Genomic DNA, 24016 nt, shown 5'->3' with positions numbered 1-24016 from the left:
TCTATTAGCTTCTATGAGTATCACACATACAAAAGCTAATATAGAAATTACTAAAAGCTTTGATTCCACAGATAATAATAAAATGACATTAGGCTAGAGAGAGAGAGAGAGTATAAATTATCTAGTGTTATATTGATGTCCGAGTATTATAACAAGGAAACACTTTACAGATTCAAAACTATATATAGCAGAAGGGGGGAAAAAAAATAGAATACATCATTGCCAATTTCTCAGTACATCTCAGCTGATTACAAATAAATTACAGTTTCATATACAGTATAAACTAGCCCTTTACTTTCCATCTTCATAGCCAAAACATATTCACGTGTGCAAAGAATATCATCGAATTTGGGTTCGCCCAAGAGACCAAAGACCTGTATCTCTCACTGGTGTCTGAAAACACAGTAGTAAACAAGAGAAGTGAATTAGAAAGAGATAGCAAAGTGCAGTTTGATTATTATCAAATATGGTCTGCAATGGTCATGCTTACTGGTGTTTTCATGGATGGGAAGGGATTCCAAAACCGGAGGGTTTCATCACCTGCACCAGTAACTATAGTCTGCAGGAGGCAATTCAGTTCAAATTAAAAAATTTGTATGTGCATTATAATATATATTTGCATCTATGTTTGGTGTTACTCCTGTGCTGCCAATCAAGTTCACATGCTATGAAAAATGCTTTAAAGGAAATGATGAAGTAACTGACCATCGGGTGATATTGCAATGTAAAGCACTCGCATACTATGTCCCGTTAGAGTTGCAACCTATCAATCAATCCCAAAGTTTCAATAATAATAAAAAAAAAAACAGACAGGTCTAGTTGTCTATAATTTCAAAGGTTACTTTAGACGAAGGTTGACAGATTATGATGGAAATGAAAATGTTATGACTAAAAAGCTAATACCTTTGTCATTGATGGATACTTCCACACCATAATTTGATTCTGGGAATACCCATGAGTGCTTACTAATTCATTCACATTTTTACTCCATGCAAGATTGCAAACCTGCAGGTTAAGCAGCAAACTCTATTTAAGTATTCCTTCAGCACATGAATTTATTCAAGAACTAATTTCCACATGACAGGAACATTTGTTGTTATTCATCAATAAAAAAAAAAAAAAAGATCGTATGTTGTTTGAATTGGCAGTAGCACTCACTTCCCCTCTAGGCCCTTACTAGAAATCATAAGTTGCCTATGGGCATTTACAAAGGCCAGCAGAATTTTTTTTCCCCCTTACGAAAATCAACTGGTATTCTGATGCATAAAGAATTGAAAAGAACTACCTGGCTCCCCGTGTCAATGCTGTTCAGTTGGTGGCAGTTTGTGGTGTTCCAGAAGCGAATACATCTATCAGCTGTTCCACCGCCAGATGCAAGAAGGCTACTTTGGTGGGGTGACCAAGCAATGGTCTTGGCAGCAGCTGTGTGCTCTGTTAGTCTCAAAGCTGGTTGCTGAGAATGCTGGTTCCAGACCAATAGCTAGGCTCACCAGCAAGAAATCAGATAAGTTATTGACTAGACACAAAGCTTCCAAAGAAGAAGAAACAACTAAAAGTTAGTGATGAATACCTGATTATCATTGCCACAAGATGCAAGTTCCCTGTCATCATGGGACCATTTTAGCCCACATACCTGTGGCATTGAAGCTAAGGAAAGGTTAAGATTACTGCCATTTTCCCTATAACTTCTCTGTTTTCTCCCATTAAGTTGTGGTCCATGTTAAAGATAGCATATCAATAATGTTGGATTATAAAGCTAAATGACAATAAAGATATGTATAGGAAGCTCCAAGTAGGTGGGACTAAGGGCTTTCAGTTGATGAAAAGAGTTATTAGGAAATTTTCAATGGCTTTACCTCAGACTTGTGGCCAATTAGCTTGCTAACAAAGTCATTTTGAACCCGAAGATCATGTTGAAGTATGTTGCAATCCCTGGCTTCCGGGAGGCCAATGTGCATGAATTCCATGCCTAAACCCCTGTTCTTGTTTGATGCCCACCCATGGTTCGGACTTTCTTGCACTGTGTCCCATCCAAGACCTACAACAGTAGACCAAAATGCTAGCTAAATTTCAACTCTATAAGAGACTAACTGAAGATACTAACCTGCAAAGAAGATGTGATAATTAAAGGATCATATGCAATTTTAGAGGACTAGCTACCTGAACTTGACCAAGATTTGTATCAATGGAAATGTATGAACCCTCTCGGGTCCATTGGACAGAACACACACCCATCATTAGGTCCCAAATCACACAACTATGTTACCTGAGAAAAAAATAGCATAATAGAATGTTACACACAACCCATACCAAACACTACTTCAATTTGTTCCCAACAAAGTAATACCAATCTTACTTTGCTGTTTGATGAACTCCATAGGTAAATACAGGTTCCCAATCCAACTGCAGGGACATTTTGCGACGACCAATCCACTAGGTTCAAGTAAAAATCATCTTGAAGTGATGGAGCATTAGAACCTGCCACAATTTAACTTCAATTATCAACCACATTTTTTATTGCTATATATATCACTACATTATTCTCTTTATAATTCATTCAAAGTTTGCTCTCTCTCTCTCAGATGAGATTCAGTTAGTTCATTTGCTCTTACTTGCATCTTAGTCTATGAAACAACTGTCAGCTTGGCTGCTAAGTAAAATGCTGAGAATTTTTCAAATATTAACTTAGCCTAACACAAACAATTTGCTTGAACTTGGTTTTTCCTTCATAGAAATTGAAAGATAGAAAAGGGCAAAACTTAGTTACAATTCCTTAATTGTTGTACCTTAGATTCTCAAATTAAATTCAATCATGTGGTAGCATTAGCTAATAAGTCAAATCCTTAAATTTAATTGTGCTTTAAGTTAGTTTTGCCCCATACCAAATTTCTCCTGCAAGCAAAAAAGAAAAGAACCAGAAAGAGCATACAATGCATACCTTATGGGGAGTCTTGGGGACCTTGCGAGGTGGCTTGGGAGGTGTGGAAGTCTGTGAAGAAAACCCATTATCATATCATAAGGCGAGTAAGGAGAATTAGGCCCCAAGCTCTCAGTCTTGAACCTCAACATGTTCTTGCTAGGACTCATAGGTGACCAGAACCTGCCTTAGAAAAAGACCCAAAATCAGATCCAAAAAGTTCTGCTCTCAACAACCTCGAATACACCTCATTTCCGCTCTCAGTCTAAAGATTAGTATCATATTGTGTGCTTGTGTGTGTATATATGTTAAAGATTTCTTTCAAATTACAGCAACTACCTCAAATCCATGTAAATTATATTGCAGTCTAGTACTAGGCTACTGGTATGGCATTGCCAAGCTTTTGGGGAGCTTTAATACTTGAAGACTACTTTGAATTGTGGTCAATAATTTTGGTTAAGGATACTCAGGACGGAAAATAATCATAAACTCTCACAGTTTCACTTGAAAGAGTGAAAAACCTAATCTGTACAAACTCATGTTTGAACCTAACCTGCAGTTGTGTAGGCACTTGGCCCATGTTTCAACTTTATTATGTTCATCTGTGCTCTGCTGTTCAATACCACGAAATGCATATATATCACAAGAAAGCTTAATGAACACACTAATTTACAGAATAAAGCTTCTTAAATTCCATTGAAAATATCATTAGGCAATATCAGTACAACTTGCTCACTAAACATTCGACATAATTACTCACTGACCACAATATACAAGTCACTGATCCTAAATCTAATCCCTAAGAAAATGAAGGCAGGAGTAATGGCACCGTTGCTAATAGCAAAGCAGCTCGCTCGTACGCCAGTAGACCCGAACCCACCCTCGCCTCTAACCATGGCGTCCAAATCCTCAACCTCGATCACATCAGGTGTCACGATCTTCTCAATAATCAACTGTGCAATCCATCACCCACTTTCACCTCAAAATCAACATCCGAATGGTTAAACAGTATAACCCCATCTGGACCCCTGTAGTCAGCATCGATCACACCCACACCCACATCAATCGAGTGCTTCCACGCCAACCCAGACCTTGGCACTACATAATCACAAATACCCATTTCACTAAAACTCCAAAAAACACTAAATAACACCTTTAACACTTAAAAAGGACAAAGGAGAGAGATAAATTACCAACAAGAGCATAAGTTCCTTCAGGGATTGCAATGCTCAGATTGGTTGGAACCAGTGCTTTTGCTCTTGCTGGTACTTTAGTCTCCGTTGCACTGCACAAATCATAAAAAAAACCCATAAACAATTTAACCCACAATCAGATAACCTTCAAACAAGCTATCTGCCAAAAAAATGTGATTGTGTGAGATACCTTTCAGGTAAACAGGTTGCTGATTCTTCACAACACCAATAAAATCACAAGGAATAACACGTCCCTGAAAGTTCCAGGAAATCATTTAACACACTTACAGATTATAAGACATCATAATTTGAAGTTAGTTATGTGTAACTCAAGAGATGACAAACACATTCCATGGTAAAAATACTACCACCCGGCACTACATTTTTATATAGATCAAAATAATTTTATTAAAAGAAACAGAACAAGATACCTCAAGAAAATTACAGAGTCAAGTTTAGGCTATCTAGGAATTCTAAGAAAGAACAAGGAATATTCCTAAAACAATCATCCAATTATACAAACATCTTAATAATCATTGTTTGGATGTTCAACGTAATCAAAAGTTCGACCATTTTGTTTACCCCAAATCATCCACAAGACACGGTCATGCTGCATTCCAAACTTTAGAGCTTCTGTGACAATGAAATCTCCCTTCGCACCAGCAGCACCTGAGCCACTGTCATTGGCATAATCCAAGAAAATTCAAATAAAGTAAAGATGAAACAAATATCTTGTGCCACCATGCAATGAAGTAAAAGATGATCAACTGATTCCCTGCTATTCTTGCACATACAACACCAGTCAATGATCACTAAATAATGCTTCCAAAGATTATCTACTGTTAAAAACTTAAAATTCTATCCAAAGCTGTCGATGTAAAGAATGCAACCTTTTGAGGCACTTTATCACTCCAAAAAAGCTTGACTATGGAAAAATAGCCCTTATAGGAACCCCTCAAAGCCCAGCACTACATGTTCCTTTTCATATGAAAAAGTTCAATTTTTATACTACAATCTGAATGTAAAAGTTACTTATCAAAAAAAGAAAACAAAGGTGGGGATACGTTGATCAAGATAGTAGTCACATCCTTAAAAAGGACTAATAAAAATATTAAACGATATTGAAAAACCTTTAAAAAAAATCCATAGTTATGTCCATCCATTACATATTTATTTCATTCTTTGAAACAATGTATAGTTATCTTCACTTTTACTGAAGGGACCTTTTTGGCCTTGCTGACCCATCAGTGGCAAATTTGAACAGAAATTATAAACTTCTGCAAGAGATGCAAATGCTCAGAGCGGCAATGACAATCACTTCTGAGATATTATGATTTCATCCAATTTTTGGAGAACTTAAATTTAACCCTTCTAAACAAGACCTTTGTACCTACCTTTTGTGCCAGTGAACCCACTACCCTTCTAAACAAGACATTTGTCCCATGTTTGGTTCAAACACTACCTCCCCCATTATCTACCTATCCCAAAAAACTACAACAGTATCAAATAATTATAGTTGCACAAGTTTGTTCATATTTATCTTTATTGTCTTTGTACAAGTTCACTATTCAAATTCATCAATTGATTTGTACATATTGGCGTTTGCAATCAGATCTAGTACATTCCACAGATGACTTAAGAATCAACAGGAAGTCACGATCAATCATCTCCATCACCGAAAAAAAAAGACATTATTGGATTTGCAAGCATAAAGCAGGGCTTTATAGCCAATACATGACAAGTAAACATTAAACTACTACAAGAATTCCACGGCAATTAGATACAGGTTGGCAAACACTACAAGTCTACAACTCCTAAAATCTGGATGCTGGAATGAATCAACACCTGCATGCACTCTTTATTTTATATTATTATTTTTTTTTTTGATAGGTAATAAAACTTTTATTCAAAAATTGAACAAGTTCACGATGGTGAACATTCTAATCAAGGAAAAAATACATCAAAAACTTAATCTAATTGAGTGTAAGAATGCAGAACTGGAAATACAATTCGTAAAACCCCAAACATGCGCCCACTGAAACAAAGTGCTAAAGAGAAGAGCTTTTAAAAGATCTAAGGGTCTCTCATTGTCTTCAAAGATGCGTATATTACGTTCCGTCCAACCATATTCCATATGGTTGACAAATGTTTTCCAAACCAGTTTCTCCAAGCAAAGAGGAGAGAGCAAACTGTCTTTGGCATTACCCAATGGATCCTGAATACCTCAAAAATTGCACTCCATAATGCATGAGAAAGCTTACAATGGAGTAGAAAATGATCCACAATTTCCCCATCACAACAACATAAACAACATCTATTAACCAAGGATTGACCTCTCTTAACTAAATTATCAATAGTGAGTATCCCATCCCTAGCTGCCGTCCATAAAAAGAAAGATACCCGTTTAGGCACCTTTGCACACCAAATACACTCCCAAGGAAAAACCTCAGTGAGAGGGCCAGGCAGCAACTTATAGTAAGAGCAAACATTAAACACCCCCGTCTTAGTAAACTTCCAAGTCAAAGTATCATCTCCCTCACTCCTTGGGATAGAGGAATACAAAAACTCAATGAAGGAACACATCCCCCTACCTGCATGCACTCTTGTGCATGTGAAAACTGAAAACACATTAAGCATATTCAGCATAAGTGGATACACATCTAAGAAATTAATGTTTCCACTGGTGCTAAGTTTTGATTCACTCTTGACCAATAAATAAAAAGTTTTTATTTACTCTTGGAAATTGAGTGTGCCATCAAAACTAAGAGTGGCGCACTTCCATGCTTATGGCAGGATTTATAGCTCTATTGATTATGATTTATTGGTTAAAAGTCAGACAGAAAATACATACTAGGCATACAATTGCACACATGACTACATGTTAAAAGATGGTTACTTTGAATTTTACCACTTAGTACCGGCCCTTTTATTATTATTATTATTTATTTTAGAACAAATAATTTCATTAAATAAAGTAGTAAAACTCAAATACTCAAGGCATGAATCAGAGCAGCACCAAAAGATTTACAATCTCCCAAAAACAGAACTTCAATTTATTAGACCCCATGACATTCCCTATATAGATAAAATAACATCATAAGAGAAACAGTATATAAAAATTCAAGAATTTATTGTAAATGATAATAGAAATTTTAATAAGCATTCATGCAATTATTAACATAATTTTATGATCATTGTTTAAAAGAACACTTAGGATCTGTTTGGATACCGTTTATTGCTGAAAACTGAAAACTTATTCCTAAAAACATTATAGCAAAATAATTTTTAAACTATAAATAATGCCTGTGGGACCCAATTTTAAAGTTATTGCCGCGTTTTCCCATATTTGCTGGTTTATGAACAGTGCATAAGACCCAGGAAAAAAATGCGCACGCCTGCCGCTACGCAAATGCACACTTAGATCACCTGGTGAATTAGTTGGTAGAAGCTGTGCAGACCATTTGTTCCTGGCTCACCAAAGTCAATTTCACCAGCCTCAAAAGGTAGGACCCCATCAATTGAGACACCCTTGCCATTACTTTCCATGCTAGCCTGAATTTATTAAATGAAGAAGGTATGCAAACATTCAAAAAGCAGATCCTTGAAAAAAAATTTACAAGCAGAATGCTGTGGTATACATGCCTGTTGAATGCGTGGGGCAAACTTCTCCAGGGCTTGGGAATAAGGTAATATGGCCTGGAGGAATACCAAGAGTCTCAGTGTTATTGAACAGGTAGTAAACAGACATCATAAGAAAATGCTTAAGCGGCAGCTGAAAATAAAGTCTTGAGCAGATGCTAAGTGCTTCCTCTTGCCGGATACCCAAAAAATGAAACATTCCATACGCTCAACGAACCTAAAAGCACCTGAAGCACCAACACAATGTTATAAAACATGTCATCAGTTATCTAGTGCAATGTTAAATTTAGCTTCTGGAAGATCATCAGGATAATGTAAGCCCCCCCCCAAAAAAAAAGAAATGCAAGATTGGTGCAGGATCATCAAAAATTGCACTAAATGGATCCATCTCGGGAGTTGAGGGATTCAGACAAATAGCCTAACCCAAAAGAGTGCAATGCTTATAATGGAAGAGATTTTCCTCTTTGATGAGATCCATTAAAGCACTGGTTTATTCTGAAATCTGAAGCCTAGCCAGATTCTTAATTGCCATTATCATCCTATGATATACCCAGTGGGTGACACCTGACTATAAATCGATTAAAAGTCTGGGACATTAGGCCACTTACCGGTGTATTTTTCTCGTGTGGTGCTGAATAGAAATGTTGATCAATGCTTGAGGCTCCCTTTAAGAACCTTTAATAAGACAACACTTTATTCAAGTAAACACCAAAATCATGTAAACATTTTAAAATAAATGCAGATAATTTACTTGAGACTTGAATGATTGGAATACTAAAATTCTACTTTTTAAGAAGTATTACTTGATATTCTGTCAAGAGCTTGTGAGGTTTTCGATTCATGATAAAGAAGAACTCTCTTACACTCCATTCTTGTTCTAAAACATGAAGCTGCATATATTTTCCTCAAACAAAAGAACACATAATAAAGTACTACCTAATCAGTAATGCCTACTGCAGTGTTGCAAAAAATATGTGTCATGATATTCGGAAGTGTTCCCAAGAACCCAAAAGAGATGAAATGCTTGCAAAAATAAAGGAAGTTATAAGTCACTTACTGCTCCACAACTGAGAAACCGTATTATGTAGGCACATGGCCCATGTTTCAACTTTATTATGTTCATCTGTGCTCTGCTGTTCAATAGCATACCACGAATTGTGTGTATACATCACAAGAAAGCTTAATGAACACACTAATTTACAGAATAAGGCTTCTTAAATTCCATTGAAAATATCATTAAGCAATATCAGTACAACTTGCTCACTAACCGTTCGACATAATTACTCACAGACCACAACATCAAACAAGTCACTGATCCAAAATCTAATCCCTAAGAAAACGAAAGCAGGAGTAATGGCACCGTTGCTAATAGCAAAGCAGCTCGCTCATACGCCAGTAGACCCGAACCCACCCTCGCCTCTAACCGTGGCGTCCAAATCCTCAACCTCGATCACATCAGGTGTCAAGATCTTCTCAATAATCAACTGTGCAATCCTATCACCCACTTTCACCTCAAAATCAACATCCGAATGGTTAAACAGTATAACCCCAACTGGACCCCTGTAGTCAGCATCGATCACACCTGCACCCACATCGATCGAGTGCTTCCACGCCAATCCAGACCTTGGCGCTACATAATCACAAATACCCATTTCACTAAAACTCCAAAAAAACACTCAATAACACCTTTAAGACACAGGAGAGAGAGAAATTACCAACACGAGCGTAACTTCCTTCAGGGATTGCAATGCTCAGATCGGTTGGAACCAATGCTTTTCCTCTTGCTGGTACTTTAGTCTCCGTTGCACTGCACAAATCATAAAAACCCCCATAAACAAAATTTTCTTTTTTCTTTATTTGGATGAAGAAAAATTGAAAATATTGTGGATTATATGTATATATATATATATATACCTGGAGAGATCGTAGCCAGCAGAGAGAGGAGAGCCTCTGGAAGGTAAAACAGCTTTCTCAGAAAGCTTTTTCACTCTGAGTAGTGAAATGGGGTCCTTCGAGATTTCAGCAGCGACGCCGTTTTGGCCAAGCTTTGGGATCTTCAGCGATGGTTCTTTGATTTCGGGGCTGTGATTAAGAAGATCTGGCTGAGCCATGGTGAGGACTGTAGAGAAGGAACGGTTGAGAAATGGGTATTTGCAAAAGCTGAGTTTTAGGGACCGAGCAGAAAATGGGTTGGGTTTAAATAGAGGGATTGCCACCAAAAATGGAGTTTCGCGGGTTTTGGCGCCAAGCTTTCCCGCCATTTTCTTGTAGCGTACGTACTGGGTTAGGTTGCTCAGTCCGAGCTGTGTCCAATTGAGCTGCACTCTTCTAAGTCTAATGAAATTTGCCACATTACATTACTCAATTATTTTTCGTATTATACATTAATATATAGCCCACTCTGCCGCTTATATGGGCTTTGTCTTATTTCATAAAAAATAAAATAAAAATATGGGTTTTCTTTGCATTGGCTTTCTTTTAATGCAAAGAAAGCCCCAGCTTGTTTTGTGTAATTAAATTCATGACTATTCAGAAAATTAATAATAAAATTATTATTATTAATAAAAATATATAGTCAACAATGATACAAGTATACCACCATGGTACATGATGCTTGATATTTGGTGTCACCGTTACGTGTGTAATGTAACAACATTCAGATGGAGAATTCACTTTCATAGTTCCATGTGAATGTCATTACATGTGTAACAATAATATAAAATCATTTATCAGTTGATATTATTCATTTCTTGTAGTATACATAAATGCATGACAAAATTAATATCATCATGAATATTATTTATTATTTAATCCAATTAATATCATCATGAATATTATTGATTATTTAATCCATAAAATCATTCATTTGTGTGTTTTTAAAATAACACGTAATATATAAATATGAACAATTTACTTATGAAATTTGAAGCTTCTCCTTATGTCACCGTGAAATAAACTACACTATACACCCATATCAAGCATTAAACCTTCAAAATAATGTAGCCGGGGCTTGGTGTGCAATGGTTAATGCATTTTGTGTTGCGAGTTTCGCATTTAGATAGTATACACGCTTTGTGGGGCTGCCAAACAGTGAAGCATATCTGGTAGGAACTTGAATGTTGCAGAAATTTCCTATCAGAAAGGTTTGTAAGTTTCCGAGATTTATTTCAAGGAATCCTTGCACAAAAAACCCAACACATGGCTGAACTGTTTGCTTACATGGGATGGAGTCTATGGTTCAACAGGAATGCAAAAAGGGTCGGGTCCACTTCCTTGCCAACGGACAAAATTTTCAATGATGGTGTGGAACGGTTGCAAGAGTATCATTCGGTGCAAGATTATCCAACACAACAGGACGTGGTTTCTCACTCAACCCAATGGCGGCCTCCCCCACATTCAGGCTACAAAGTAAATTTTGATGGAGCAACTTTCATAGATATGGACTCGGCGGGTTTGGGTGTGGTTGCTCGTGATTCATACAGCATGGTTATCGCCTCCCTTTCAGAACGCATCAGACTACCACCAACGGTTGCTGACTTGGAAGCTCTGGCATGCAGAAGGGCCATCTTATTCGCACTCGAATTAGGACTCCAAGACGTGGTGTTGGAAGGTGATTCGGAGGTTATTATCAACCACCTCAAAGCAGACCAGCCCTGTTTGACAGCTTTTGGGCACATAATAGAGGAAGCACAGACACTTTCAGCCAAGTTGAGACAAGCATCTTACTCACACACAAGGCGCAAGGGTAACAAAGTAGCTGATAAGCTTGCAAAATTAGCAAAAAACTTGTATGAACCACAAGTGTGGATGGAGGATATTCATAGTAATGCTCTGCAATTTGTATTTTTTGATAGAGGCTTAATGCCATTTTAATGAAAAGTTCATGATCGTTTTCTCCAAAAAAAAAGAAAAAAAAAGAACTTGTGTGTTATTATGCATTTTAACCATATGCATGTTCGAAAAGTTTTTTAAAGCACTTTATTATATGCATGTTTTAAGATCTCAGAATAAGATACCCTCTTAAGGTCTATTTGGGAACAACTTATTTGGTTGAAATTGAAAATTTTTTGCTGAAAGTGTAAAAAAAAAAAAAAAAAAAAAAAGTTAAAAGTTAGCTTAATAGTACAATAAGACCTATGAATAGTACCAAAAATTACAATGTGACCCATGAATAGTATCAAAAAGAAGCTAAAAACTAAATGAATTGAAGCAAATAAGCTCATCCCAAACTCATCTAATGTCTTAAATCTTATTTATCTAATCTTATTATGCATGTTGCTTGCCATTATCGTGTTGCCGATAAGTAGAGTGTTAACTTTGGTAATTGAATTCTAACTTGGTGAACGCCAGACTTCAAGTCTAAACCAAGTGTAAATAGAACCCAAAAAAGGAAGTTTACTAATTTAATTAACATCAAAATCAAACGGTTCGTTTTAAATCACTTTTTTTTTTTGGAGAAACAAGCACACACACAAAGGAGATGGAAATTAGTTCTAACACAAAGGAGATGGAAATTAGTTCTAACACAAAGGCACACCACAATTCCACTCAAAAGTCATGGTAACTTTTAAGGGAGGGTGAGACAAGTTATACTACTATCATATATGATTACTTTTATATGTTAAGGTGAGTCTTAATTGTCGACATCTAAACTTTAATGATTTGTGTTGTGATGTTTGAGGCTCAAATAAGTTAAAATATCTTATTGTAGATAATTTTGGTTATATATTGGTTGGGAAATGTCGATTGGATGATTTTGTAATGCTTATACATTTCATACCATTAATTTCTTTTTAATGAATCATACCATTTTTACTTAGGCTGCATTTTTGTTTCCCTGTAAAATAGTTTACAACAAAAAAATGCTGAAAACAATTGTTTTCTAGTGTTTGGTTAATTAGTTTGATTCTTGAACATGCTTGAGTTTTTTTTTTTTTTTTTTTTTTATTGTTTGGCTCCACAAAAAAAAAAAAAAAATGGTTAAATATATCAATTAAGTAATTCACACTAGGTTAAAGAAAATTACAACAAATTATACATAAATCAACTTACACACACCCAAATGCTAGCAATTTCATCAAATGATAATAATAATAACTAGCCTCATCACATGCGCTCTGCACATGCAATGAGGCTTATTTATTTATTTATTTATTTTGAGTTTAATGCAATTTTTTAATTTGAATTTATTTATTGTTAGTGAGATTACACAAGAAGGAATGTTTAAAAAACTAAAATTTAGGATTTGAAATTAAGTAAACTATTGAGTTTAGTGTATGCTAGATTTTAGGAAAAAATGTATCAAACGTGCATGAAATCTATTTAAATAGAAAGTGTTCTAATTTTTAGAAAAAAAAAAATTTCTTTGAGATATATATATTTTTTAATTTTGTTGAATTACAATTTTAACCCCATTTTTTTTAAAAGAATAAAGATTATCTAATTAGATTAGAGGTATTTTTGACATTTTTTAAAGTCATAACTAACTTTCTGAATCCTCTTAATATATAGAGATAACAAACCCATATCGACTAAATTGCATTGTTGGATGATGTCTCTAGTGGGATGGACTACGTCAAAGTAACGACACCTCTGACTGGGTGGATTGTAACAAAGTAGCGATGATGATGACTTCAACGATCAAATTGCGAACAATTAAGGGGATGGTAAAAGTGTGAAGAAATGATAAAATGAGCAAGAGACGACAACTTGATGTTGGCATCGCTGCCACCTTCTTTGACTGAGTTTGGTGGGTTACTAGAGGAGCACATTATTACAAAAGATAGGGGGCTCGGCTTCGAAGTGAGTGAGAGAGATGTTTTGAAAACATGTTTTACAATCTTTTTGGGCATAAACAATTTTTCACATTGTATAGCTACATTAAACAACCAGAAACATATTTAGGGATGAAAGCTTTTATTGAAATAACCACTTGAAAATGTTGGGAAAAAAAACATTTTATTACAAAGAAAAAATGTTTGTAAAGATATATACATGAAAACTCACCTCGGCCTCATCAAGCACAATGGGCCACGCGGCAAAAGTGTCCTCCTTGAGCTTGGACTACAAAAGAGAAAAATGAAAGGATACATACATGAAGTTAGCCACTGGTAAAGATAGCAAAATACTAAATAAAGATAAGGGAAAGGTTAGAGATAACATACTTTCCTCTTGGAAGGGGCAGCAGGAGTTAGGGGAGAAGTCTTTTTCTTGCTGCCACAAGTCTTGCTAGAAGGAAGAGCATCTGAAGGCTATTTCAGTAGTAAGGGCTTAGGCTTAACCATGATAGATTTCATGGCGGAACAAGTTCTCACAACAAGAGGAGGAGTGCTCTCAAGAATGATACTACCAATAGGGGGGAGGTCTCCTACATATGGAACTATATCAAAACAAACCTCAAGGGTACTCATAGCAATGCCCTTACCCTTCTTGGAAAATTTAGTCTTGGCAACCATAAAGGCTGAACCCTTATTTGGTGCAGATGGAAAGGGGTTCAAAACCTTCACTTTCCTCTCCTAACTTGGGGTGTACTCACCTGCATGCCAGAACCAACCTTGTTTCTTTTCCTGCCACTCAAATCTACCAGACCTATTTTGCTTCCTAACATATGCAATTATGGATCTGGAGGGAACAAGAAGGTGTGGGTTTGGAGAAAGAATAGTGTGCAAGCCTCAAGGAGGTATGTGTGAGAAGCCACGACCACCCACGATATCCTCACGTAAGGAAGTCATAACTGCTTGCCAGTTGGCATGCATAGGGGCAGTACAAAGGCCCACTCTCTAGGAACTAAGGACCATGACAACGGTGAAGAGCTTCCTCCAATAATCAAAGGCATGCAGATAAAGGAAAGGGCGAATCGAAGTGGCAGAATCTAGAACTAAGGTAAAATCATTAAGAACATCCTAGTCAAGGCCAAATTGCCTCCTCACCCTATGGGCAGAATAGTGCACATACCTTACCCCTTCATTAGTCAAATAGGGCAACCACCCTTTATACTGCCTGCCATGATGAGATTTGTCATTTTTGCCCCTCAACTGCTTTTGGCTCCTTATGAGTGTCCTTCCAAGACTGCCCATTGGCCTGCCGACTGCCCAGCCACTACCATTACACTAAATGTGTTGGATGCACCAGTCCTTATTCCCAAACAAAAATGGCTTGGCTTGTCTTGTTTCTTACCTCTCTCTGTTTTTCACTACTCTTATCTGGATAAGGATTAAGCCTCTCTCTCACCTACCTCTATGGCATGCATCAAGTGGTCCCAACTCATACTTACTTCTTTTGGGTAAGATGTCATCCCAGCAGGACATTTCTCCCTAAAGAAGTTTGAGCGAGAACCCCTAAATAGGCCCTCTCCTTCTCCCCATCACTAGACCACACCCTCTGATACCCTTGACCCATGGCCCACCTCTCATGTATTGCCTTTTATCTCTTCCTCGGACTAGGCATTACTTGGGTGAAGGCCTTCACCTTCCTGCCAAGCCCATGTTCCTTTCTTTCCTGTGTTAGTAGGCCTCTTGGCTGTAGGTCCTACCATGCCACTTCATCGTGCTTGCTATAGCATTACCTTTCCTTTTTTATTTCTTGCCCATGGGCTTATGGGCTGATGCTCTTGCCGTGCCAGCTCACTTCTTTATCAATCTTTTGCTCATGGCTTCCTTGGCCCATTTTCCATGTCTTTACATCTTTTGGGCTTTATTGGCCAACATTCCTGCTATGCCAGCCCATTTCATTCCTTGTGTTTCCTCGGCCCATTTACTTCTTCTTTACATCTTTTACTCCCATGGGCTTTTTGCCAGATCCTTTGGGCTTCCTCGGCCCAATTACCTCATCTTTATCTCTTATTTACTTTTCGGGCTTACTAGCCTTTAAGCCATCCCAATGAATTTGCCAACTCATTTCCTAAGCTTCCCCGCCCATTTACTTTATCTTTACCTCTCTTATTATTCCCATGGGCTTACTACTTCATTCCTTGGGTTTCGTTGGCCTATTTACTCCCTCTTTATCTTTTTTGATTCTTGTGGGCCTGTTGACCATCAATCTAGTCATTTCAACCTACTAGACTTGCTTCCTTATTCCCTTACTATTTCCCCTTTCCCACTTTTTCCATATTGTTGGGCTTCTTCTGCTGTTGGGCCCTTTGTCAAAAGTGGGCATCAATAGTGGTCAACTTCTTACTTGTTCTTTTCTGAGCCTACAAATAATATCACTTTTTTGTTTACCAATAATCACTAACCACATCAGCAGTTTGTAAAAGATTTATAAAAAGTTTGTATTTCTAGCATTTTCCATTAGGTAGATATTCCAAAATTTACTTTACAAAAAAAAAAAAAAAATCTCAAAAATACTTACTTGCAATTATATATATATATATATATTTATTTATATATTAACTTGGGGGAAGAGAGTAATGGGAATGGTGAGACTTAAGCTTTAATTGAAAAATGAATGTGGGTTAAAGAGTTGGGTAACGATTTATTGGAAGAGAAAAAGGATCAAATGGTTGAATTTCTCATTAAAAAAAAATGATGGAATTTAAAATGCCAATCAAGTCAATCATATAAGAGGGGGAAAAAAGAAATAATAAAATTAAGTAATGATAGAATCATTGAATATGTGAGAACTTAAAACCACAAGTTAAGAGAAGGTAATATGATTGCTCACAGTCTAGTTAGGTATTGCTATAAATGTTTCAAATTATGTTGTGTGGATGGAGGATGCTGCAGTACAAATTCTCAATGTAATTCAGATGGATTTAGCTAACTTTGCTTTATAAAAGTTCAGCCTTTTCCCTTAAAAAAAAAAACCACAAGTTGAGAATAATAGGAAATAATTAAAATAAGATTAAGGAAAGAAAATATATATAAGGGGAAAAACATAGATAAAATTCTAATCAAATAACTAAAAAATATTATCAAACTACTCCTAAAAAACCAATAAAGAAAAAAAAAAAAAACTTCCAAAAATATTTCACTATCATTACATTAATTGGATGGTCACTTCATATAATCTATATATATATATATATATATATATATAAAACCGAAGCTTTTGAAGCTCCCACAATTTTCCATGTCAGCACAATATTTAAATTAAATTAAATTTTCCACCTCATCACTGTTTTCTTTTTCCAATCCAAATTAGACTTCTAGCCAAATAAGGACACTCTCCCACCGCCTCTACTCTCTCCTATTTAAGAATTGCTTGCGTAGAAAACCTAAGCCCCTGAATAACCTAACAAGTGAAGCCGCAGCAGGTGGTTCTCTTCGCAAGTATGTAGCTGGAAGTGCAATCACAACAGACTTTAAAAAATTATATGCACTTGTGCAGTGCACGCCTGATTTGTTTGAGCAAGACTGCACTAATTGCTTACTATTGTGCTGGGAAGGTAGGTAGGAGTGTACTCCTAACCAGTTGTAAAATCAGGTATGAGGGCTACTCTTTTTATTATTATTTTTTATTATTTTTATTTTAAATTCTTTTTATTTTAGATTTTATGATTAGATCTGCTATTATCTTCTTTTGCCGCAATACAATTTTCTCCTTAGAACTTATTTTTCTTCAAGAATTTTTTTGAGGGCGGCTCATGCTTCACAATTCACATATTCCACTTATGTATTGGACTCCTCTCCTTCTTCGATCAATGCATCAAGGTTAGGGTTATTTGATTTGTTCAATAAAAATCATAGATTTGTTACTTTTTCTTATAAGTTTGTCAATTGTTGTTTTGTTTATTTAATTGCTGGGCCTGAATCTTTTAATTAAATCTTCAAATTTTTTTAACCTTTTAAAAGTTTTAATATTTTGAATTTTAACATTTAAAAGGTAACTCATATTTCTCTAATATTTCTATGTTGTGTAGACATAAGTTTGGTTTACATATGAATTTTTAAGTTCATTTTTTGCAATACATTTAATTGTCTGGCCAATTTCAATAGTAGAAAAGCTATAATCATGGATTCCCTTCTTTCTATTGTATTTCTCTATTGCATAATTAAATAAATAAATAAATAAATAAATAAATATATTTATATATATATATATATGTGGGGATCGATCGATTAATGGGCCCATAGGGTTCAGAATTGGTTCAGAATTATTGGGCCCGTGGCCCATCCGAGGTCGTATACCCGTCCGAGGACACCATGCTTCTCGGCAGTACGCGTCCGAGGACGATCGCGTCCGAGGACGATCAGGACGTGGTCTCACTGCGATCAGATCTCAGAATTAGGTCATCACAAAGGATAGAGTAGCCGACTAAAAATGAAAGAGACAAGGCAAACAAATATCTGAAACTACAGCTGCCTCCGCATTAATGACCTCTCAACCAACTCTCTGGCCGCATTAATGTGGAGGTGATACCTGAACAGTAGGGAAGCAGCCTTACAGCTGCCCATAGGAAGTTCCAGGAGGTACCAGATGAGACAGAAAGAAATCCTTTGGACACAACCTACACGTGTGCGGCAAGGATGGAGCGCAAAGGGGGGTATAAAAACTAAAAGAAGAACATGAAGAAGAGGATCGGAGGGAAAAAGAGAAGAAAAGAACAGACAAAAAAAAAAAAGGAAGAGAAGAAAGAGAGAATTGCACTAATCACGAAAGGAGAACATTCGAGATACCAACTTTAAACCTTGGACGTACTTGAGAGTAAATCTTGGGAGGAGATACCACAGTTAACCTAGTTCTTACACCCACGCTCTACAAATCATATTGTCTGGGCCTTTTACGTACGAACCCAATACTGTTTAGGTTCGTCACAAAATCGTGTCCTTACAATTGGCGCCGTCTGTGGGAAGAGCTTGTGTTAGTTTGTACAACCTCTGATACAACGTTTCCGATGGAAGGAGTAGAACTACCTCATCTCGCAGCGGGGCTGCATCAGGATGATGTCAACCTGCATTAGGCGGAATCCAGGGGCTCTCAGCATGGTGGCCCTCGAAGGAGTCCCGAGCGGAGGGAAGTCCGGGAGGGGAGTATACATACCACTCATACCACGAGGAGCCATACACGCGGGAAGAGTCACGTTTCCCACGCGAAGCATGGTGGGGATCTGCAACGTGAGATTGCGGACTTGAAGAGAGAGTTGCGCCATGCACGACGGGAACGTTCCCCACCTCGCTCTGAACTATCATCCGGGGAGTCGGATGGAACTAGCTACAGGCGGAGGTCGAGGACTCCGCAGAGTGAGACTTTCTCCTACGAAGAGGAGCGTCGCCATAGGCGTAGGCGTAAAAGTCCAACTAGCAGGGGCTTGGGAAACGATGCCATGAACAAAGCCTTGAGTCAAATTTCCAGGTCACCCTTTACAAGAAGCATAGATGATGCTACCCATCCTCGGCGGTTCAATCAACCTACGTTCTCTCTGTATGATGGCCATTCGGATCCGGTGGAGCATGTAAGCTATTACAGCTAGAAGATGGCTATTCATTCCAGGGACGATGCTCTGATGTGCAAGATTTTTCCGTCGAGTTTGGGTCCAACGGCGATGAGGTGGTTCAATGGTTTAAGGGCCAATTCTGTTGGATCTTTCAAAGCACTGACCCAGGCTTTTGGTGCTCGTTTTATTACATGCAGCCGGACTCCTTTGCCTTTGGGATCCTTGTTGACCTTGTCTATGCAAGAGGGCGAGACTCTCAAGAGCTATTCGGATAGGTATTGGGAGATGTTTAATGAAATAGGGGGGAAGAATGACGCTGTGGCTATAACCACTTTCAAAGCCGGTCTCCCAGCTGATCACGACTTGAGGAAATCCTTGACGGGTAAACCTGTTACTAGTGTGCGCCAACTGATGGACAGAATAGAGAAGTACAAAAGGATAGAGGAGGATCAACTTCAGGGGAAAGGAAAGGCCAAGATGATCCCTCAGGAGAGGAGGGATTTCAGGTTGGATCGTTATAATAACAACCGACCGAGAAGGGACTTTGTTGGCCAGTCGGCCTCGGCGGACGCCCAGGTTGTTAATGCGGTATTTCGGGAGCCTGTTCAGCAGGTTTTGGAGAAGATAAAGGACGAGCCATTTTTCAAATGGCCGAACAGGATGGCGGGAGAGCCTACAAAACGCAACCCGAGTTTGTATTGCCATTACCATCAGGACTATGGGCACATGACAGACAACTGCAGGAATTTATGGGACCACTTGGAGCAGTTGGTCCGGGAAGGGAAATTAAGGCAGCTCTTGCATCACTCCAGCGGAAGGGCGAGCCAAGCAGGTTCCGAGGTGCGTGGGGATGCTTCATCAAGGCTTCCTCGGGGTACGATCAACGTCATCTTTGCGGCCCCGGGGAGGACTGGATTTTGCCCCACCAGAGTGTTGTCGGTGTCCCGATCCCCGGCCGAGGATCGTTCTCAAGCATGGAAGAGAGCCAAGAGGCGTGTCCCCTTGATTTTGGGTTTTTTAGACGAAGATTTGGTGGGAACCATACAACCCCATGAGGATGCCTTGGTGGTAACGCTGAGGATTAGTGGGTACGATGTCCGAAGAGTGATGGTTGATCAGGGAAGCGCAGCGGATGTGATGTATCCGGATTTGTACAAGGGGCTAGGTTTGAAGCAGCAGGACTTGACAACCTATAATTCCCCTCTGGTCAGTTTTGAGGGAAGGTTAGTCATTCCCATGGGGCTAATCAGGCTGCCCGTGCAGTCAGGCACGGAGGTGGTGGAGGTGGATTTTATTGTCATAGATGTTTATTCTCCGTATACGGCTATCTTGGGCAGACCTTGGCTTCACACACTTAAAGCGGTTTCATCCACCCTACATCAGAAGGTAAAGTACCCATCCGGAGACCAAGTGCTGGAGATAGTAGGGAACCAAGCGGCTGCTCGGCAATGCCAAGTAGCGGCTATTCGGCATCGGCCGGAGGCAGAAACCTCGGCTACAGCCGATAATGAGTCATAGCAATTAAAGTCCCCAGCATCAGGTTTAGACGTACCAACCAATGGGGTAGAGTGTGAAGATCTGGAGAAGGTGACTGTTGCTGATGATCCAGAGAAATTCTTTCGGGTTGGGGCCAAGTTGCCTCTGCAAGAGAAAGCGAGTTTGCTGGAATTCCTTCGAGCTAATGTGGACGTCTTTGCATGGGACCCGTATGAAGCCCCAGGAGTAGACCCAAGTTTCATTTGTCACCGACTCAATGTAAACCCTGCCGTTCCCCCCAGGAGGCAAATTCCTCGGCGACCATCGAAAGAGCATGCCGAGGCAGTCCGAAGTGAAGTTGCCAAGCTGAAACAGGCTGGGGCTATCAAAGAAGTCTTTTACCCCCAATGGCTGGCCAATACGGTGGTAGTGAAGAAGAAGACGGGGAAGTGGCGAGTGTGCGTGGATTTCACGGATCTTAATAAGGCATGCCCCAAAGACCCATTTCCTATGCCAAAGATTGACCAGCTGGTGGATGCGACCGTGGTCCACCCTAGGATGAGTTTCTTGAATGCCTTTCAAGGGTATCACCAAATACCGTTAGCCATCGATGATCAAGAAAAGACCGCTTTCGTGACCCCGGTTGGGAACTACCATTACAAGGTGATGCCTTTCGGTCTGAAAAATGCTGGATCTACCTACCAATGCATGATGACGAAAATGTTTGAGCCACAGCTGGGCAGAAGTATTGAAGTTTATATTGATGACATGGTAGTGAAAAGCAAGGTAGTGACTGAACATGTGGAGGACCTCACTAGCATCTTCGGGATACTGAGAGAACATAAGTTGCGCCTGAATGCTTCGAAGTGCTCCTTTGGTGTAGGTTCCGGGAAATTCTTGGGGTACATGGTGACCCATAGGGGAATTGAGGTGAATCCAGATCAGATTAGGGCTATTAACAATTTGCAAGCGCCCCGAAATCCAAAGGAAGTGCAGAGGTTGACGGGAATGACTGCTGCGTTAAACCGGTTCATCTCCAGGTCGGCTGAAAGGTGTCGTCCTTTTTTCCGTCTGTTACATAAGTGGCAGGGATTCGAATGGACCGAGGAGTGCGCTGAGGCGTTCCAGCAGTTGAAAGACTATTTATCCAAACCGCCGATCATGTCTAGCCCTGAAGTGGATGAGGTGTTGTATACCTATCTGGCGGTAGCTCCTCACGCAGTCAGTTTCGTCTTGATGCGAGAAGACAATGGCGTCCAGAGGCCAGTTTATTATGTAAGTAAATCCCTCCATGAAGCCGAGGTGGGATATCTGTCGTTAGAGAAGGCCATACTGGCAGTCGTCCATGCAACACGTAAACTTCCGCACTATTTTCAAGCTCACACCATAGTTGTTTTGATCCAATTGCCTCTCAAATCCATACTTAGAAGTGCTGACTATACCGGCAGAATTGCCAAGTGGGGAACGATTCTGGGTGCTTTTGACATCAAATACATGCCTCGCACCTCTGTAAAGGGTCAAGTTCTCGCCGATTTGGTAGCTGAATTCGCTGAGTGCCCTGAGGAAGTTAGTAGGAATCAAGATCACATGGATGAAAAATCGGTTGGCGTGGTATTCGCGCCAGGAGGGCCGGTATGGAAGGTATACGTGGATGGGGCCGCAAACCAACGGGGAGCTGGATTGGGATTGGTTCTGATATCTCCCGAAGAGGTCATCATCGAGAAGTCGCTAAGACTAGGGTTCTCGGCTACTAACAATGAATCAGAGTACGAAACTCTGATAATGGGAATGAGCATGGTCCATAAGATGGGTGGAAAGGCGGTGAAACTGTTCTCGGACTCGAGGCTGGTCGTTGGCCAGGTGACTGGAGAGTTGGAGGCCAGAGACCCAAGGATGCAAGGGTATCTGAACCGGGTTAGGCATATGCGAACAGAGTTCGAATCTTTCGACGTATTACATATTCCACGAGGTGAAAATACCCACGCTGACTCCTTGGCGACCCTTGCCACCTCCTCAGTACGAAATTTCCCTCGGATAATTATCGTCGAAGACTTGCGTACTCCCACTTCACCAGAAAAGGAGGTTTGCCAAGTTCGTCAAGCTAGTTTGACGCCATGCTGGATTGGCCCTATATTAAAATTTCTCGACAGTGACGTGTTGCCCGAAGATAAGGCGGAAGCTGAGAAAATACGAAGGAGAGCACCTCGGTACTGGTTATCCGAGGATAAAAAGCTATATAGACGGTCCTTCTCTGGGCCATACTTGCTCTGCGTGCCTCCTGAGACAGCAGAATCAATCCTGGAAGAGTTGCATGAGGGCATTTGTGGAAGCCACACAGGAGGAAGGTCCCTGTCATGCCGAGCACTAACGCAAGGTTATTGGTGACCGAATATGCAGAAAGAAGCGCAGGAGTACGTTAAGAAGTGCGATCAGTGTCAAAGATACGCTCCGAATATCCACCAACCCGGAGGAGTTCTTAACCCTCTCTCAAGCCCTTGGCCCTTTGCGCAATGGGGGCTGGACATTGTCGGCCCTTTTCCTAAAGCTATAGGAAACAAGAAGTACCTGCTGGTCGGCACAGACTACTTTACTAAATGGGTTGAAGCCGAACCCTTGGCGAACATCAAGGACGTAGATGTGAAGAAGTTTGTCTGGAAGAACATTGTTACGCGATTTGGAATCCCACGAGCTCTTGTTTCGGACAACGGACTCCAGTTCGATAGCAACGCCTTTAGGAAATACTGTTTAGAACTGGGAATAAGAAACAGATATTCCACTCCAGCTTATCCGCAAGGCAATGGGCAGGCTGAAGCTGTTAACAAAGTCATTGTCAATGGGCTTAAGAAGAGACTAGACGACGCGAAAGGAAAATGGGTGGAAGAACTACCACATGTGCTTTGGACCTATCGGACAACACCCCGACGTTCGACGGGAGAAACTCCTTTCTCCATGACCTATGGGGCCGAGGCCGTTATTCCCCTGGAAACTGGATTCCCAACGTTGAAGACCAGTGCATTCTCTTCGAGTAATAATGATGCGATGCTGGAAAAAAGTTTAGACCTGATTGAAGAACGAAGGGAGAGCGCGATGGTTCGGCTAGCTTACTACCAGCACAAACTCAAGCAGTGCTACGATAGCAATGTGAGGATGAGGCCGTTAGCCATAGGAGATCTGGTGCTGAGAAAAGTCCTGGGGGCCACTAAGAATCCAAATTGGGGAAAACTGGGACCCAATTGGGAGGGACCATATTGGATTACTTCTGTAGCAGGAATAGGGGCTTACTATCTAGATGACCTAGATGAAAAACCTGTACTCCATCCTTGGAATGTAAATAATCTCAGAAGGTATTATTATTAGTAAAGAAGTTTTAATTCAAATATTCTCTTTTAACTTACGTCAAATATGCATCCTATAAGT

General features: G+C 39.5%; 3 protein-coding genes across 10 annotated transcripts; all 3 read right to left on the bottom strand.

Moving 5' to 3' along the window:
* Nucleotides 1–101: 101 nt before the first annotated feature.
* LOC115974320 (protein FIZZY-RELATED 3-like) lies at nt 102–3662 on the bottom strand. Of its 4 annotated transcripts, none has more exons than XR_004087897.1 (10): nt 3471–3662; nt 2939–3100; nt 2357–2478; nt 2161–2266; nt 1857–2038; nt 1571–1690; nt 1286–1480; nt 904–1005; nt 491–763; nt 102–393 (listed from the first exon to the last, which is right to left on the bottom strand). XR_004087897.1 is itself a non-coding variant. In XM_031094613.1 (10 exons), exons 4-9 carry the CDS (start codon nt 1965–1967, stop codon nt 537–539), a joined length of 609 nt encoding a protein of 202 aa, XP_030950473.1. In that variant the 5' UTR covers nt 1968–2038; nt 2161–2266; nt 2357–2478; nt 2939–3660; the 3' UTR covers nt 102–393; nt 491–536. The 4 variants fall into 4 exon arrangements, 1 of the variants encoding a protein (XP_030950473.1); XM_031094613.1 differs by having other exon boundaries at nt 491–559; nt 706–763; nt 2939–3660; XR_004087896.1 differs by having other exon boundaries at nt 2939–3662.
* A 111-nt stretch (nt 3663–3773) lies between these two features.
* On the bottom strand, nt 3774–7851 carry LOC115958519 (glucose-6-phosphate isomerase, cytosolic 2B-like; the record flags this gene model as incomplete). The annotated part of the gene is made up of 4 exons (XM_031076932.1): nt 3774–4015; nt 4301–4364; nt 7537–7662; nt 7753–7851. Coding segments are annotated over 4 exons (438 nt in total), but the record flags the coding sequence as incomplete, so codon positions are not given.
* Nucleotides 7850–10079, bottom strand: LOC115974319 (deoxyuridine 5'-triphosphate nucleotidohydrolase-like). Of its 5 annotated transcripts, XR_004087893.1 has the most exons (6): nt 9664–10079; nt 9465–9556; nt 9018–9379; nt 8553–8882; nt 8358–8424; nt 7850–7976 (listed from the first exon to the last, which is right to left on the bottom strand). XR_004087893.1 is itself a non-coding variant. In XM_031094611.1 (3 exons), the coding sequence occupies exons 1-3, from the start codon at nt 10008–10010 to the stop codon at nt 9135–9137; spliced, it is 684 nt and encodes a 227-aa protein (XP_030950471.1). In that variant the 5' UTR covers nt 10011–10079; the 3' UTR covers nt 8946–9134. The 5 variants fall into 5 exon arrangements, 1 of the variants encoding a protein (XP_030950471.1); XR_004087892.1 differs by having other exon boundaries at nt 8358–8882; XR_004087894.1 differs by lacking the exon at nt 7850–7976 and having other exon boundaries at nt 8378–8424; nt 8807–8882.
* Nucleotides 10080–24016: the final 13937 nt, after the last annotated feature.

Source organism: Quercus lobata, chromosome 2, assembly GCF_001633185.2.
Source record: "Quercus lobata isolate SW786 chromosome 2, ValleyOak3.0 Primary Assembly, whole genome shotgun sequence".
In the NCBI taxonomy this organism is placed as follows: domain Eukaryota; kingdom Viridiplantae; phylum Streptophyta; class Magnoliopsida; order Fagales; family Fagaceae; genus Quercus; species Quercus lobata.
The sequence above is the reverse complement of the archived record's forward strand: the minus strand, read 5'-3'. Positions and strand labels throughout refer to the sequence as shown.

Excerpts from the sequence above, each read along its gene's own strand:
- LOC115974319 (XM_031094611.1), bottom strand. The coding sequence starts at position 10,010 with ATGGCGGGAAAGCTTGGCGCCAAAACCCGCGAAACTCCATTTTTGGTG. Across the intron at positions 9,557-9,663 it reads GCTGGCTACGATCTCTCCAG|TGCAACGGAGACTAAAGTAC; the intron begins GTATATATATAT and ends TGATTTGTGCAG. Across the intron at positions 9,380-9,464 it reads AGGAAGTTACGCTCGTGTTG|CGCCAAGGTCTGGATTGGCG; the intron begins GTAATTTCTCTC and ends GTGATTATGTAG.
- LOC115974320 (XM_031094613.1), bottom strand. The coding sequence starts at position 1,967 with ATGGAATTCATGCACATTGGCCTCCCGGAAGCCAGGGATTGCAACATA. Across the intron at positions 1,691-1,856 it reads TAATTGGCCACAAGTCTGAG|AGAAGTTATAGGGAAAATGG; the intron begins GTAAAGCCATTG and ends GGGAGAAAACAG. Across the intron at positions 1,481-1,570 it reads CTTGTGGCAATGATAATCAG|CTATTGGTCTGGAACCAGCA; the intron begins GTATTCATCACT and ends TGGTGAGCCTAG.